Raw genomic sequence first — 18069 nt, forward strand, 5'->3', positions numbered from 1 at the left:
TAATTTAAATAAAAGGACCTCGTTAAGTAAGTAACTGTCAAGTGATTTCCCACTTTCTACGACTCTGCGACATAATCACTTGGACGGACAGTAGCTAGCATGACTGAATAAATTTATCTATGTGGATTGGGGAGAAGTGAAGATTAAATTTACAGTACGTAAGGTACTATGTTTTAGAGTAGGTATAGATTTAATAATAATAATAATAATAATAATAATAATAATAATGATTTATTTTAGCTGGCAGAGTTAAGGCCGTAAGGCCTTCTCTTCCACACAACCAGCAAAAAGTGTATATACATATGCATGAACTTACAAAGAATTCAACAATATGATTTAGATGAGAGTTACATGTATACAAGAGTTATTTACGAATTAAACAACAAAATACTATGAACTATTAATTAAACACTGAAATAAACTGGGTAGCAGAATTAAACTAAAATACATAGAATGTTAATATATTTCAAATTATATTAGATAATAGAAAGAGATTATTATGAGACAATTTTGAAAATGCAGCACAATCAGGATGATGTCTAAAGAAAAAAAGCAACAGTGTAGTCAGTAATATTTTAAATCAGTATGATTGGAGTGAAATGCTAATAAGGTTATCTTTTAAGCTGTTCTTAAAGGTGTTTGTTGTCTTGCAGCCCCTAATACTTTGTGACAAGGAATTCCATTGACGCGAGGTGGATATTGTAAAAGATGAGGAATAACAAGATGTTCTATGAAGAGGTATATTTAGCGTGCCACAGATAAGTGATCTGGTATTTACGTCGTGGTTAGAGTATAGATAAGAGAAACGAGACGAAAGGTAATTTGGTGTTGAGGTGTGCAGAATTCGAAAGAGTAAAGACATAGAGTGTAAAGTTCTGCGTTCTTTAAGTCGGAGCCACGAGAGACTTGCAAAGGACGGTGATATGTGATCATATCGTCGGATGTTGCACACGTATCTGATGCACATATTCTGAGCTCGCTGTAACTTGACTGACAGTTCAGAACTTAGATCACTTAACAAAACGTCACAATAATCGAAGTGCGGCATTACTAGGGTTTGTACTAGGGTAAGTTTTAGTTGCTGGGGCAAGAAGTTTCTCAAGCGACTCAAAGAGTGAAAGGAGGAACAGATTTTCTTTATCGTTTCTTTAACTTGAAAATTCCAACTTAGATTATTATCAAAAAAGAAGCCAAGATTTTTTACGACAGATGAATAAGGGATTAGCGTGTTGTTAAGGGTAACAACTGAAAGATTACTGTTATTAAGGGAGTTAACTACACGCTTATGTCCAATAATTATGGCTTGAGTCTTACTTGGGTTAAGTGCGAGTCCGAAATTGGCCGCCCAAGTGGAGACAGTGGCTAGGTCACAATTTAACTTGTCAATCGATTCATTGATCGTATTGGGTCTGGAATGTATGTAAAGTTGTAGGTCGTCGGCATAGAGGTGATATCGGCAATACTGTAAGTTCTTTGATACGTCATTAATGTAGATAGAGAAAAGTAGTGGTCCTAATACGGAGCCCTGCGGCACTCCCGCCTTTGTGTATCGCCATTTATTTATTTATTTCAGCGGGCGCAGGATTATGGTTCCCAATGTCGCCTGATTTAAGTGGTTTGCATAATTTCTTTTGGAGTTACTGTAAAACAGTTGTTTCCTAAACAGCCTACAAGAATAGAAGAATTTAAGAATTACATTCAAGAAACAATACATTCAGTTTAAGAAGATGTGCTTAAAACGTTTTCGATAATATTACAGAAAAGAATTGAAGCCTGTATCGAAATGAAGGGCACCATTTTCAACAGTTTGTTAAAATATCCATATTTTGGTTTTTTTCCATTTAAATGCACTCTTCATATTTTATACTAATGTTCTGTAGACAGTGTACTATACTCTGCATAATGAATACGTCTTCCTGGGTACTTCAGTTAAAACAATAAATAATTTAATGACAAGGGTAAAAACCCTTTCCAAGCCAAATTTGGTAAAAGCACTTACTGTTAATGCTGTACTTATTTTGATTAAATAAAAACCGAACGAAAATAATTAAACTCAAAACCGTAATAGTTCCTAGTTTACGTAAATGGATGTACTACTTTTCTTTTTTCCTGTACCTAGTAAAGTGATTTGTTTGTGTTTTACAGTAGTCTCATCAAACTTCGGTCGTGAAAGGGAATAACAAACAGTGTTTCCGGTTCTCGACCGTTAAACCAAGGTATAGCCAGGTTAATATAAGAAATGTTTGTAAAAAAATGATGTCCCGGTACTTTTCAAGAGACAGTTGACTTGCTTCCAGAAACTTTTGATACTGCATTCCGTTAACGATATAATTATATTGCAAAGCATTTGACGTAACTGCTACTCTCAAGCTGGAAATCAAATGCTCATCAGTTATTCGGTTACCCTCCATTGTTTTATCGCACATAGATTCACATAGATATGTTGATCCGAAAAATATTGTCATATTAGGCAGTAATTTCCAGAACTCAGGTACGTTGCTATCAGTAGCTCTTGCTTTCAGATAAATGTCGCAGCGCAACTTTACTATTTCTTCTTCTACGTTATTGGGAACTCGTTCCATTAATTCTGATATTTTAGAACAGAGTTCATCCACGCATTCAATTTTCATTTCCTTAAATGTAAATTCTATTAAAGTTACAACTTCTTACAGATCATTCAGAGGTGAACATGATTAAGATTTCGAGTGGCGTTGAATGTTTTAAATATGAAGATTTAAAGTTTTGTATCTTGACAAGAAGAATGAAATAGTCGTGTTACCAAACAAAACATGAAACTTCATTTATTTTCAATCGAAATGGAGGCGAATAATTCAATTACTATCAATCTTAAAAACATGGCATTTTACAAATTAAAAACACAATTATAAGAAATAATTAAATTTCACTAGATATTTTGTTCAGTACCGATATGTACTGCCTGTATAATGTTTTGACAGTTTATATCGTTAACATCCTATATAAGTGGGAAAAATTGTTCAAACACAATTCCATTGTCTAAATTTGTTCCAGTTGGCAAAAGTTGAGGAGATATTTTATTATTTACGCGCATTAGATCACTTGAGTCACAGGTCGAGATTATTAATCATCACAGAAAAAAAATTTGAACCTGTCAAACGTATTGCAGAAGTAGAGATGAACACTTTATAAGCAATAGGGAAAGAAAGGTTACTACCATTGCAACGAAATGAATAATTCATTCACTTTCTATTAAGGCTGCAGTGATTACGTCATCTTGCCTGATCATTATGAATAAAAATAGATCCAAAGAAGTCGCTGAGTGTGATAATATTTGAAGATTTGAATTACTGGAATATTAAGCGTCTTCTTCACATTCCACAGTTACACTTTTAATATGACGTCAGACATTCAAGTACTCTCCTATTACGTTTGTTTACAGACATCTTAACTAAACATTTCGTAGCGGAGTACATATTTATAAGCATTTAATTGGTTGGAACGCTTTGTGATAAAATCTTTACAGAAGCAAATGCTTTGGAAATATAAACACAGCTTACGTCATTCTTTGTTTGTTCTTTCGCACCATTTAACATAGTGATATAAAAAAATAATAAAAAGCAGTGTGACGTTGTGTTGTCAACAGATATGGCGCGTGCTTCGAGCTTCTCTTTTTGTAGTCCACTATCTTTCGTGTCTCGTGTCACAGCACCACCACACTATTCTTTATCAGTCGGCGTCACAAAACATCGCAAACCGTACACTTACAAATTATTTTGTGTTATCTGTGGAAGAACAAGTGTTACCTCGATGTGGGAATTCACATCAACTTTTAACGATTTCTTTGTCTGTGTTTGTAGGTAAGTCACTGGAATTTCCACGGTCTTCGTCATGTTTCTTTCTCAAGCGGAAGTTTGTATTTTATCAACAGTTGAGGTGATTAATTTTCAGTAAGGTGATAAATCCGTTAAATATCCGGAATAACAATACTTATTTTCCTTTAATTAAAGTCGTGAAGTGAAATTTTAGTTATGAAGTGACACATTGAAATGAAGTTGATACGAAGGCAATTTAAGACGTAACCCACCATTTTCCAGGATATACTACACACCCATAAATTTGTGAATGTAGCCAGTTTTCAGGATTCACTTGCACCCCTTAAAACTAAACACCGTCTATATCACAACTGTCTTATTGTTCATAGATTACACTCTACCGTGTAACAGTTTGAAATGGCGTTACGTATTGATTTGAATGTGTCATAGAAAATGTTTATTTATCTGTTATTAAATTTATTTATTTATTTATATATTTATTTATTTATTTACCCTGGAAAATATGAAAAATTCTAACAAAATAAAAAATTAAACTTAAATACGAAGCCAGCAGGTTATAATTTATCACCACTTCCAAAATAACTCGGAAACACAGTAGGGTCTATGTGAAATTTATTATCTGATCACGTAACCTGTTTGAGAGCTAGTATATGAGGAATAGAATTAATAACAAGTTGTAACACAACATAATATAAAATAAGAGCGAGGTGAGTGAGACAGAAATTAAGTCAATATATGAAATAGACAGCGAATACTTTAATTTCTGAAACGATAATTGGGTGTCCGAGATGACGATTTATTGTTTAAATACATGAGATGGCGAACTAGTTCATGAATTCATGAGTGACGAGTTAACGTATGAGATTTCCAGGTACCGAGCCAGTAACTTATATAAAATTAGTATATTAATCTGAGTTTGCGAGCAGATTGTGTGAATATTTTATATAGCGAGCGACAGCTCTTAAAATTTCATCTTTGCCATTTTTATTTATTTAATTTCCCCAGTATTATGATGCGTAATGGACAGCAGGCATAACTAGAACTCTGTAATATATAATCATTGTATTTTTCTCTATCTCCCAGCAATGAATCTGTATTGTGTCACAAATGTACTTAATTTTAATGATTTAAAGTTGATAGTCCTCGTCTAAGTCCAGATGAGGGCGGGATTCTTTCATATCGTATTAACTTCTCACTCAGCTTCCAATATAATTGAGTGGCAGGTTTTTCCGCATGTGAAAGGCGTCCGAAGCATGGTGTTAACCATTACAACTCATTCTGTAGTTGGGCCCAAGAAAGCGTGTGTATTCCATTTTCTACAGTCCATGTGCCTCACAGACAAATACAGGGTTTATCACATACGACGTATCGCCTGCTCGCATCTCCCACGGCACTCTACCGCATACGCCTAGCACAGTTGCCGCGTCACGGCCCGGCTTGTCTCCCCTGAGACAAGAACCTAAGAAGTAATGTGATTAAGCCAGTGGTACTCATTATGACTCTCAAAGATATTTATTGCTGCTCTTGTAACTAATTAGTAATTACTATTACTATTGTTCTTCTGAGAATTATTTTCTAGTTACTGTAATAATGTGCAACCGGAGAAAACTTTGGTTACCCTGCATCATTACGGTACTGTCACGTCTCATGTGCTTATTCTTGTTATAGCTACATAGCTTGATACAATAATGCGTTATGAACATTTACATCTTAATAGAATTCGTGCGTACATTAACATTTTGATAACGAGTATCCAAAATATTCTCAGAGATAGAAAACTGAAAATGTCGGTCATATCTGAAGAGAAAACTAATGAATTTCACTGTAGATAAAAACGAAATGACAACAAAAGCATCGTATCACGTAGTAGAAATTAAGCCATTTATAGAAGCGCAGATTGTTAAGGAATGCCTTCTAGCTGTAAGTGATATTTTATTTAATAAATTTCCAAATGCAAAACACAGTACAGGAGAAATAAAACAACAAATCAACCTCCTCGTAGTGATATGATTTTGCAGAAGAGTAGCAGAGTGCGCCCTTAAGTTTCAAAAACATTGATGATATGAGTTAGTTATTTCATATTTAAATAATAATAACAATAATAATAATACTCTTCATAAATACAATAATTAAAAATCCGCGTATTTCTTTGAGCTTCAATGCATTACGGCTCTCGGCGAATTACTGTGTTTCATTTTTCGCTCTCCTCTAATTTATAGTGAGTACCACTGGATTAAGCTTACTTTTATTTACAGAAGGTACTCAAAATGACGTTCCTCTGCTGCTAGAGAAACCTGGCACCTTTTGAACACGTTATTAAACACTTGAATTTCGGCTGCCGAAATTGTTGAAATCACTATCACTGAAATGCTGAACGAGGCAACGATTTTCTCGGCCTTCTTTCTAAGGCCGCCCGTATCTCGTATATATATATATTTTTTCGGTTTTCTAGTTTTCTTTATCTTTAACACGGATCAAGTAACTTTAAATTTTTCTAGTAACCTGCATATCGTCGATTTATTTGGAACATGTATTCTGTATTAAAACAAGCTGACATTCCACATACGACTCTGTTCTTACGTAGTGTAACACAATAAACACTCGTTGCTCCCTAGTGTATAACATAGTGAACGAAACTACACACAATAAGAATGAACAAACGTGTACTCAATCACACAGTAAACGAAACTGAACGAGGCTGAGTAATACGCGTTGTTTTCAGCTAAGGCACCTGTAAGACTAATTTTGTTACAAGAAACGGAGGAGACCGCCAGCTGCGCAATCGGTTAAAGCTGTCTTTCTGCCAAGTTAATGCTTTCTGAGCAACACCGGAGACCTCGAGTGACGTCGTACGTGAGAAACCCGTTACCTAAATTTGTACCCACATCTTTAGTTCTAGAACAGGGATACAGAACTGGCGAGAGAGGGGTGGAAAGCATGGGGAAAACGTCGGTTCCTCGTCTGCAGTCCACCGGCGTTGAATGACGTATCTGTGGCAGGTACGCATAAGACAGACACTGAATACAAATCCTCTCCCCTACCAAGTCAATGACGCGGGGGTGGAAGGAAGGGGTGAGTGACGTATTCCAATGAGTGACATAACGCCACAATTGTCGCCCAGTTCTGCAAGCCTGTTCTAGAACATCCCAACAGCTCTCCTAATCGAAGGAAAAGTAGCTATAAATTGTAATAACTTGTTACATAAGATATAACCAGCGAACTTTTTTCTTTCAGATAATTCGGGACATGAGGCGTCCTTCTGCTCACTACGTTACTAGAGGGCGTCTCAGGTTCCGATTCGCCCAAGTACTAGTCAACGCCGTGGCCCTGTTGGCCATAGCAGGAGGCCTTGCTGCTTATTTTAGAGGTGAGTACAAATTCTGTAACAGTCAGCTTATGAATAGACTTAACCGAGACGCGGATTTAGATCCGAGGACGTTGGAATTGTAAGAGTTAAAGAGATGCACGCAATATGAAAATATACCCCACAGACTTTAATGCCTATCCAATCCAGAAATTGTACTAGATCAAAACAATATGACTTCGGTGACTAATCTGCGATTAGTTGAAAGTCAAAGCGAATATAGGGAAAGTAACCAGCAATGAACCACCTAAAGATTTCTTATTTTATCTAACAAAGGCAATGTCTTAAAATTACGTTCATGGGCTTGAACAAGTACATTACTAATAAGGAATGATAAAATGAAGTTTCAGGGCTACATCCCATTTGTGTCTGTTTAAAGATTAGCGCATTAAAAATTGGACTATTGGTTCAATGAAGGCGACAGGGTTCTATGAATGCACCATCATATTCCCATGAATGGACCAAAAGAAAATTTTTAAAAACATCTCAAAATAATGTCAACAAAGGAAAAATCATAACAATGAAGAAACATAGATTCGATTAATGAATATTGAACTTACTTTTAATCCAATTGTAACCGTATTTTGAAACTGAAAATCATGAAAAACATAGTCCTTGTCATTTCAGTATCTTAGGGCCATATTTATATATATTCTTAGCGCGGGCTTCCGGTGGATGATCAGCGAACTAACATTTTTCATATTTATAAAGCAGTGTTAGCAATATGATATGATATGAATCCTGTACAAGTAATCAGTCGATAGCCGGGGCTAATTTAGCACGCTCGTAGCTCGGGCTAACGAAATGTCTATGCATAGCACCCTTAAAGTTTTAGGCTATTTCAAATTAACTAATACAGTAGTTAAAAATGTTAGTATACGACTTTAAATTACAAGACAGCAACATAATGATGTGATTTTACCTATAAAATTATTTTCTGGAGTCTGAGATTATTCTTATACTGTAAATAAAAGTCTTCCTTCTTAAGACACACATGCCACACAAAGTATTTCTTTTGACTCCACCTAACATTTGCACAAGCGTCATGTACCCATTTCTTGCAAGACATACACTGAATCATATATTCCTCGATGGTTTCTTCAAACATGAAACAAAACCAGTAGTCTTGATTTTGATTGCTTCGTGAAGGTAATTGTTTTCTATGAATGATCCATTTTAAAATGCAATTCACTGATGGGAATGCCAGCTGGTCCATCCATAGCGATTTCGCCATTTTCTAATCACACTTCAAGAGCGCTCAAGAGATTATACAAAATTTATGAATATACAACTAAAAAGGAAGCAGACAGAACGTTGCTTCCAGCTATATATGTCATTTCATAACCTAATGTCATTAAGCCAATCTACTCTGTATGTAAAGTTACTTAAAATTACAGTAAAAATAACAAAAACATATCTGAGCTTCTTGTTCAGCCCACGTATTTGCTGCCGCCACCAAATACAACTCAGGAGTGACATACACGAGGGGGAACCTTGAGGTGACGTACCACGCATACGCAGTCAATATGACCAAGAATATGGCAACAGTCCATTGAAAGCAACGGTTCATCGATGGCTACTCACCCCTACGCTATAAAATATAGTCCCGTAAATATTTCAGTATAACTTTTTACACATGTTATAATATCAACTCAAATCAGTGCAATGTAATTAACTGTTATGCTAAATTAAAAGAAATCTAATGTTTACTACCGGCGTAGTGATACATTAGTATGGTTCTTGGCTTCGATAGATAGTAATGTTACATCATTTTCACAGAAACAACATGGTTGAATACAGTAGATCTTTCCTATTGTTCCACGCCTTTAGTCACAAAAGAACAAAATAAGAATTACAAGTCGTGGCGAATTTTCAGTTCCTGTCCGCATACGTATCCAAGTTTTACCGTTCCCCTTTTTAACAAGAAACGTTTATGCTCGAAGGCCAAATACAGATAAAACGCTACGGAAGTTTGAAAATATGACGTCACTTGCAATGAGTTACGTCATACTATTCTGACATCACTTGCTTACCACGGATCAGACTCTTGCATTGATATATTGTTTGCTAGAGAAATGGACTTAGTTGGTTATTTAACGACGCTGTACCAACTACTAGGTGATTTAGCATCGATAAAATTGGTGATAGCGAAATGGTATTTGGCGAGATGAGGCCGAGGATTCGCCATAGATTACCTGGCATTCACCTTACGTTTGGGGAAAACCTCGGAAAACACCCAACCAGGTAATCAGCCCAAGGAGGGAACGAGCCCTCGCCCGAGAGCAACTTCAGACCAGCAAAAAAGCACCTTAACCGATTGAGGCACGCGGAATAGCCTTACTTCCTTGCATGAAATAGAACTCTTATTTCTCTTATCATAGACTAATACTAACAGCTTTCTAATCAACCGATTCCGATGAAACACAGTAATTCTACTGTAAATACTTGTACAGATATAGGCTATGGTAATACCCATAAAGAAATAAAGGGAAAATAATCAATAATACTAGACATAAATTGCATTAAATGTATTTGACTCCTTATATCCATGATGTTTATAAATAAGAATCAAATAAAAACCAATTCGAGAACATGAACGTTTCATGTGCCATAATTACAGGCATCCTATGAATACTTTTGACGTGAATACGTCTATAAGTCGGGTCCAGTACTAGGGTGCCGTTCCAAAATATCGACGGACACATTTTCAGGCCAATTTCGTCGCGCCTATAATTTTTAAAATCCAATATATGTTCCAGCGAAGTAAGCGGCGATTAACAGACGAAGAATCAACGAATCCAATGTGACCTTGAGTTGATGTTCTCTAGCGATACGATTGAGTTTCTTGTTGGTACTGGAAAAAAGAAAATTGCTTTGAACATGAACAACGGTTATCAAGAAAATGAGAGACAATGAAAATCCACTAGAATTTTACAATGATAAGCGTTTTTACAAACACTACAAGATTCACAAATGACATTTTTATTCTATTACTCTTGAACAACCAAGATAGGTCATACATAGTCTTCCTATTCCAAGAAGTCTGCAACTCTTCACTGCCCAATAATTTTATGCATCCTGAGACTTTCAATTGAGTGTAATTTAAACCTTAACTTAATCAGGCAGAACATGAAACAGAATCCCAATTGTTACGTTATAATAGACAAATTATCTTGTTACAAGTTGAATATTTTAATAACAACACGAAACAATGCACGATCGTAAACAATGCTAATTTGCGGACACTGATCACGTGATAGCAATGACGATATAAATCTATGAAAACATCCGCCTTCAAAGCGAATATGTTCAGCACAGTCTAAGGATTGAATCTAAACCGAGACAGGACGGAGTATGCGATTTTGCATACAAAAATTAAGACCGGTCTTAACTCATTCTAGATCTTGGTAAAGTCTTTAGCTTAGTTTGCCGTTGACTATGCATACGGGCCTAGGACTAAAATATGAAAACATTTCTCAGCAAGCAGAACTTTTACAGGATTAGTGGTAAAAGTAAACAAATAGAAACTATCTCATTTACTTGTTTTTGTATGAAGTCACAAACGCCTTCACGGTAGGCAATCCAACCAACAATTATGCCAAAAGATTGTACTTGTACAGTTGTCAAAAAAAAAAAAAAAAAGTGGCCGCATTCGTGAACAGCAAATATTTTCTAAGTCCACTTCGGGTCACGGCGATGTTACACGATGCATTTGCATGTAGAACGAGTTCCGGAACTATGGAATTATTCCCTATCTGCGTCTCGTAGAGCAGCGGTAGAGTGCTTGCTTAAATGATTCGAAAGTTGTAAGTTCGGGCCTTGTCCAAGTTTTCATTTTATTTTTTAATCGTTAATATTGGAATTATCATTTATATTCTGTTATCGTTATTTATCAATATAAATAATAATCATGTTATTTATATTTTGTTGTCGTCCTTTTAGCGATATAAATAATATTCACGTTATAATTTTTTGTATTCTGTTATCGTTCTTTAGCGATATAAATAATATTCAAGTCATAATTTGTATTCTGCTATCGTTCTTTAACGATATAAATAATATTCACGTTATTTATATTCTGCCTAGTTCTTTAGCGATATAAATAATATTCCAGTTATCACTTATATTCTGGTTTCGTTCTTTAGCGTTATAAATAATATTCAAGTTATTTATATTCTCTTATTGTTCTTTCGCGATATAAATAATCTGTATTTTATGTAAGTAATTATTATAATATAATGTAAAATAGGTTATTTTATTTCAATAATTAATTACATATTATATAATATCTTATATTAATTAAACAAACTGATATTCATCATTTATATTTTGTTATCGTTCTTTAGTGATACTGTATAAATAATATTAAAGTTATTTATATTCAGTTAACTTTCTTTATCGATATAAATAACATAAATTTAATATTACGTTTAGAACAATACAGTTGCATAATACTGGTGTTAGTTTTTTATTTTTATATTATTACATTATAGTATCTCGAAAAACAATAAAATGAAAAGGAGTGAAGAGGAATTGAACCTGAGACGTTGACATCTAAATTCCGACGTTCTTCCGACTGAGCTACGAAGGCACAAGTATAGGAACATTTGCGGAAAAATTGACCCAATCCCCTTCAAGATTTTCTGATGATTTGTAGAAGCTAATCCAGGATGCGGGGGGTAAAGGCTAATTGGGATTTCCCGATCTCTGTTCCGGTCAAAAATCATGATACTAATATTTAACCCTTGCGGTGAATTTCGGTGAAGTCCGGAGGGTCCAATTAGTCAAATCCACTCTCCTCAACACCACTCTTGGGTCCCCTGGGATCTAATAAGATGCGAAAGAGACAGTGGTATGCGAAAAGCAACGGGAAGTTACCGCATTTATCCTTCCCAAGAAAAACTGCAAACATGAGCAAAGAAAGCTTTTAATAAGAAAAGAAGCATCTTCTGCGAACCTGTGGAAAAAGAACTAAGGAAGAGACTAGTGAAGTGCTTTGTGTGGAGTGTGACATTGTACGGGGGAAAAAACATGGACATTACGACGAAATGAAGAGAAACGAATAGAAACATATGAAATGTGGATGTGGAGAATAACGGAGCATGTGAAGTGGACAGACAGAATAAGATATGAAGTTGTTTTGGAAAAAGTGGGTGAAGAAAGAATGATGCTGAAACTGATTAGAAAGAGAAAAAGGAATTGGTTGGGTCACCGGTTGAGAAGAATAATAGACGACATTAAGATATGTGGATCATATGCGGAAACTAAGAGGAAGGCACAAAATAGGTAAGATTGGAGAATGCTTCGTCATGGTCAGAATACTTAAGTATGTATGTCCAGGATGCCTGGAATGTCGTGTTTGAGAACAGTCGCTATTTGCAAAGACTAGTCGATTCCATGCCCACTCGACTGTAAGATGCGATCGAGATATGCGGAAGATAGAATAAATATTGAATCGTGGATCTTTGTTTTGAGTTTTGAACGTTTAATTGTTTGAATGTTCTAAGGCAGACGCCAGTAAGTTTGTTGTTTATGCCACGAAAGATTTTTTTTGACAACAAAATATTTTTTTCATTCCATTTGCAGTCATTTCATAATAAATAATGATAAAGTCATGGCATAATACCTTCATGAACGTGATGTTAATTACTAAAATAATCATAAAAGAGATAGGAGCAATTAGGTATATTTTCTCTCTCTCTTAAAAACAAAACAAAAAAGGACATAAAACGCAGTAGGTTGTGTTCGAACACAGGACCTCACGAATACCAGGCCGAAACGCTACGATTACGCTATGAAGAAACACACAGAACACTTTGATTATAACTGTAGACATCAGGCAACGTGGTCCAACAACATGTAACATCGCCTTCTCCGAATTGTAGCGAAGATACCCGAAGGAAACTTTGCATCTGGAGAGCGGCCACTATTTCTTTTGACAACGGTACAGCAGGAGTGTAATGTAATGACAATAATGCTGTAAATCAGTGCTCCTAGGGGTGACCATTGAAATGTTGTACTAGGAAATAGAGCAGTGATTGTTTCATAAATTTTCAATATTGAAAGTCTCGAAGTAGCCATATTTTGTAAATACAGTGGCCCTTTCTAATTTATAGTAAACAATACAGCCCTAAAGGTACGAAAAGAGGTGCTTCATAATATTCAAGTTGCAAGCAATGAACATATAACTCAGTGCTTTAGGGCATTACAAGCAGCCTATGGGAGAAAATTCCTGCTTTAGATTGATCATTGCGAGAGATGTCCACATATGTGCTCCAGATGGAGTCCGCCGTCTTCCAAGAATTTTGCAACATATTGTTGACATGGCAGGAGATTATATTTGAAGTATGTAATGTCAAAAGTAACCTAAATAAATTTAGTGTGAAATAGTAACAATGTTGCTATTACTTTTCGAATTCTCTGGTAAGTCTAGTAGAAACTGTCTCTTAATTCATCGCGCATTTTAAATTCAGAAACATATATGATTGGTTTGTCGCTCGTTTGCTGACACCTCCCAGTCTAGTCGACGAAGATCTTCTTATATTCAGGTAATTGTGAAGAAAGTTCTGTGGAACACTGAAGGCGATTAGCAGCCTGTAATTTTGACGTAAACGAGATCATATTTCTAATTGGTTATGAATCCCTATTATTTAGAGATAGAGTTTATCTCCTAAAGTAGACCTATACCTTCTATAGAATCTCCCAACTTTATTCCTCTTTAGAAGGAAGTTACAGATTCTTACTGCCCTGAAAATTCCTCATTCTCAACCGGGTGATAACTATTCTATCATAAAGTGCGACATAAAACAAAACAGACGTTATGTCTGGTATCCATTTTTATCGGCATAGAACATACTGACGTGTTTAAACTGGCAAAGAAAATCCTTTAATGGTATTACTGCAACTAAAAATATGTTTGTAATCCCTGAATTTTATAAATAAAAGTAGCCCATTTCCATTAAGACTTATATTAATGAGAACTCAATAGTGAATAACGTCATAGAAATGATTCCCAGTGCAATCTGACAACAACGCAGAGGTGATAGTTGAATTCCATATGTGTATTAGACCCAGACTCCACCGCATTGAGATCCAGTTGGTGTCGGGTGGACATAATCACAAGATTGCGGTGGTCCCCGCTCCACAGCAATAAATCCTGCCCTATACACAGGCGCGGGACAGGTGCCTTCGACAGGCAGTATACACTTCTTTCTGCGGAAAATTGGCACTGTTTGGTTTATCATTTTCAGATCTATTAAAAACGTGAGAATGGAATTCATTTTGAGAAGTTTTAATCTCTTGCTTGGAAATCATGGCTGTGAACTCGTTTAGGAACTCTACTCTACTGTGGTAAAATTCCTGGGTGGCTCAGCCAAAGGTCCCAGGTTCGATACCCGGCCCCTGAATAATTTTTCGCTTGAAATTATTCAGGTCAGCTTTACAGGGAGCTATTCCTGAAAAGTTGGATTTGTATAATACACGTCACTGTTAGTTAAAGAAAACCACAATTTAAGTCACACAGAAAAAGTGTGCACTCAATGTTGAATCTTTGATGACTTGTCAACCTACTTGAGTTATGTGGATAAAAAAGGGGTCTGGTAGAATTCCTGGGTAGCTCAGTTGGTAGAGCATTGGCGCGCTTAGCCAAAGGTCCCGGGTTCGGTACCCAGCTCTGGAACAATTTTTTCCCTTGAAATTATTCAAATCAGCTTTACAGGGAACTATTCCTGAAAAGTCGACTTTGCTCTAGAATATGTCCTTAAGAAAGTCCAGGAAAACAGACAGGGTTTGGAATTGATCGGGTTACATTAGCCGGTTGTCTATGCGGATGACGTGAATATGTTAGGAGAAAATCCTCACACTATTAGGGAAAACACGGAAATTTTACTTCAAGCAAGTGAAAAGACAGGTTTGGAAGTAAATTCCGAAAAGACAAAGTGTATGATTATGTCTCGTGATCAGAACATAGTATGAAACGGAAATATAAAAATTGGAAATTTATTCTTTGAAAAGGTGGAAAAGTTCAAATATTTTACAGCAACAGTGACAAATATAAATGACAGTCGGGAGGAAATAAAACGCAGGATAAATATGGGAAATTCCTGTTATTATTCGGTTGAGAGGCTTTTGTCATCCACTCTGCTCTCAAAAAAGCTGAAAGTTAGAATTTATAAAGCAGTAAATATTACCAGTTGTTTTATATGGTTGTGAAACTTGGAATCTCACTTTGAGAGAGGAACAGAGGTTAAGTGTGTTTGAGAATAAGGTGCTTAGAAAAATATTTGAGACTAAGAGGGATGAAGTTACAGGAGAATGGAGAAAGTTGCAGAAAGTAGAACTGCACGCATTGTATTCCTCACCTGACATAATTAGGAATATTAAATCCAGACATTTCAGATGGTCAGGGCATGTAGCACGTATGGGCGAATCCAGAAATGTATAAAGTGTGTTAGTTGGGAGGCCGGAGGGAAAAAGACCTTTGGAGAGCCGAGACGTAGATGGGAAGATAATATAAAAATGGATGTGAAGAGGTGGGATATGATGGTAGAGACTGGATTAATCTTACTCAGGATAGGGACCGATGGCGGGCTTATTTGAGGGCGGCAATGAACCTCCGGGTTCCTTAAAAGCCATTTGTAAGTAAGTGCATTGAACTTCATCCTCCACATTTTCTATGATCTGTCTTCTACTTCCCACACGAAAATAATATTATAGTTGCCAATCTGTTGCTCTTGTACGACATTCTTCTTATATGCCCGTACTACTACAATCTTTTCTGTTCAGTTTCTCCAAATGTATCTTCCTTTACAGCAATGATTTATTTTACAATTTCGGTTTTTATTTTCACTTGTCTGAATTTCCTGTCTGATCTCCTCCAAAAATCAATTTCCATAGCAATCAATTTATCTTTATGTTTCAGCCGGATAAAACAGTTTGTTCTGAATTTCTTGTTTACAAATAATAGTTCTTGTTGTTTAAGAAAATATTACTGCTCCATGAAACAGAATTAAGCATTTCTTCCATTATTTAGACTTCTTAAGATTTTCAAAATTGATCTTCTGTTTTGTTCCACTATTGATCTCAAATAGCAGAAATTACCTTTTTTTAATTTGTACTCTATTTATATGCAATTCTTTCTTATTGCTTGGTGCTAAGAACTACTTTTTTAATATTTAAAACTTCATGTAACGTGCACAGTTAAAAGAAGACTACATGGCCATTTTATTAAAATGGAATTCAGTTTCCCAATTTTCCAGAATGTCTTCTTTTTTTTTTCGTTTTTTTTTTCACATGATGAAATCTTTTAATTACGGTATTCCAAAATTTTCCACATTACTAACTGAAAGATAGTTACTCAAAACATACTGACTTGCAATTTTACACAATGAACTGAGCATACAAAGTTTTGATAGCTCATAACGTTCTGTATTGGTAGCAATAAGAAACTCTGTTCTGAATAAAATACTGCAATTAACATTTCTCTGTAAGTTATTAACTACCGCATGAAAAATGTACATTATATTATGCGGATGCTCATGTATTGTTAGACAGTTCTGCGTTGTATCTCATAAGAAATCTAAAATGATTGCGTTCGGAGTAAAGATCCATTTCCCAGTAAGGTGAGGACGAGTGAATTCCTTTTAAAATATTTGTAATTACCTCTCCTGCGAGTATAAAATGATATCAACAATCTAGGTAAAATTGGACGAAGTTACTCAATAAGAGACCAAGCGCCAAAAACCTGTTTCGAGATATTGGCCATTGAAATAAATATGTTTTTTATAAAACATTTTATGCAAGAAGTGTTATAACATTCATACTATTACAAAAAAATAGCACAAATAATACCAAAAAGGCTAACCGATTTTTAATAAGACACCAGCAGTTGAATTAATATTTCAAAGCAAAATAAATAGGGTAAACATTGGTAATTTCGTGATAATTACATTAAAATTAATTTATAATGCAAATGTGTAAATATATCCTTATTCCGATTTTTTCATCTAAAAGACGATAATTTGCTGTACAAATCTGGAGACATAAAAGATTGGACACGTTCTTGAAAAAGTACCAAAAACCACTTTTACAACTTAAGCTAAAAGGTTGGTTATTTCGTGATAACCTTGGTAATTTCGTGATATTACATTGATAATTTCATGAGGGGTAGAAGAATTGTGTAAAAATTCATTAAATGTCAAATGAAATTCTCATTTATTGTAACAAGACTTCAAACATAGTAATTCCGTCTAATATTCATAGCAAGAAAACATAGAAATACATATCAACACATAATAAGAATGAAATCAAAGTAAAAATTGAAATTGAAAAGGCATCTCCTTTGCCCTGAAAGGGTGAACACTTTTATTATGGACTTCACTACAGCCTATATTACTAGAGTAACTCCAAAAGTAATGCATAACATTTGTTTAAAAATTATATTTTTATCCTACAAGCTTTGCTATTTTCACAGAATGTAGATACATCCTTTAGGAAAAAAATGTCACCTTTCCACATAATCCCCGTCCCTTTCAACTGCCTTACGTAACCTAGGAACGAGGGCCTGCCCTTTCAACTGCCTTACGTAACCTAGGAACGAGGGCCTGCAGACCAGCACGGTAAAAGTCTGGACCAACACGTCCGAGCCACTCTTTAGCAGCGTGCACAAGGGAGTCATCTTCTAACCTCGTTCCGCGAAGAGATCCTTCAGTTTACCAAAGATATGGTAATCGCACGGTGCCAGCTCAGGACTGTAAGGTGGTTGTTTCAGTGTTGTCTGTCCGAATTTTCTGATCTGGTCTGTGGTCTTGTGACTGACATATGGCTGTGCGTTGTCGTGCAATAGCAGAACATCCTGCTTCTCCCGATGTCGTCGAACACGACTCAGTCGAGCTT

At 35.5% G+C, this 18069-nt stretch overlaps 1 protein-coding gene across 1 annotated transcript in view; it reads left to right on the top strand.

The window, feature by feature from the left end:
* Positions 1-18069, top strand: part of LOC138715735 (uncharacterized) — a 432440-nt gene that overhangs the window by 195848 nt on the left and 218523 nt on the right. The window contains exon 5 of the mRNA XM_069848791.1: positions 7047-7179. Coding sequence (XP_069704892.1) covers positions 7047-7179 — 133 coding nt within the window. The remainder of the gene's footprint in view (positions 1-7046; positions 7180-18069) is intronic.

The sequence above is a fragment of the Periplaneta americana genome, chromosome 15 (genome assembly GCF_040183065.1).
Source record: "Periplaneta americana isolate PAMFEO1 chromosome 15, P.americana_PAMFEO1_priV1, whole genome shotgun sequence".
Taxonomy (NCBI): Eukaryota; Metazoa; Arthropoda; class Insecta; order Blattodea; family Blattidae; genus Periplaneta; species Periplaneta americana.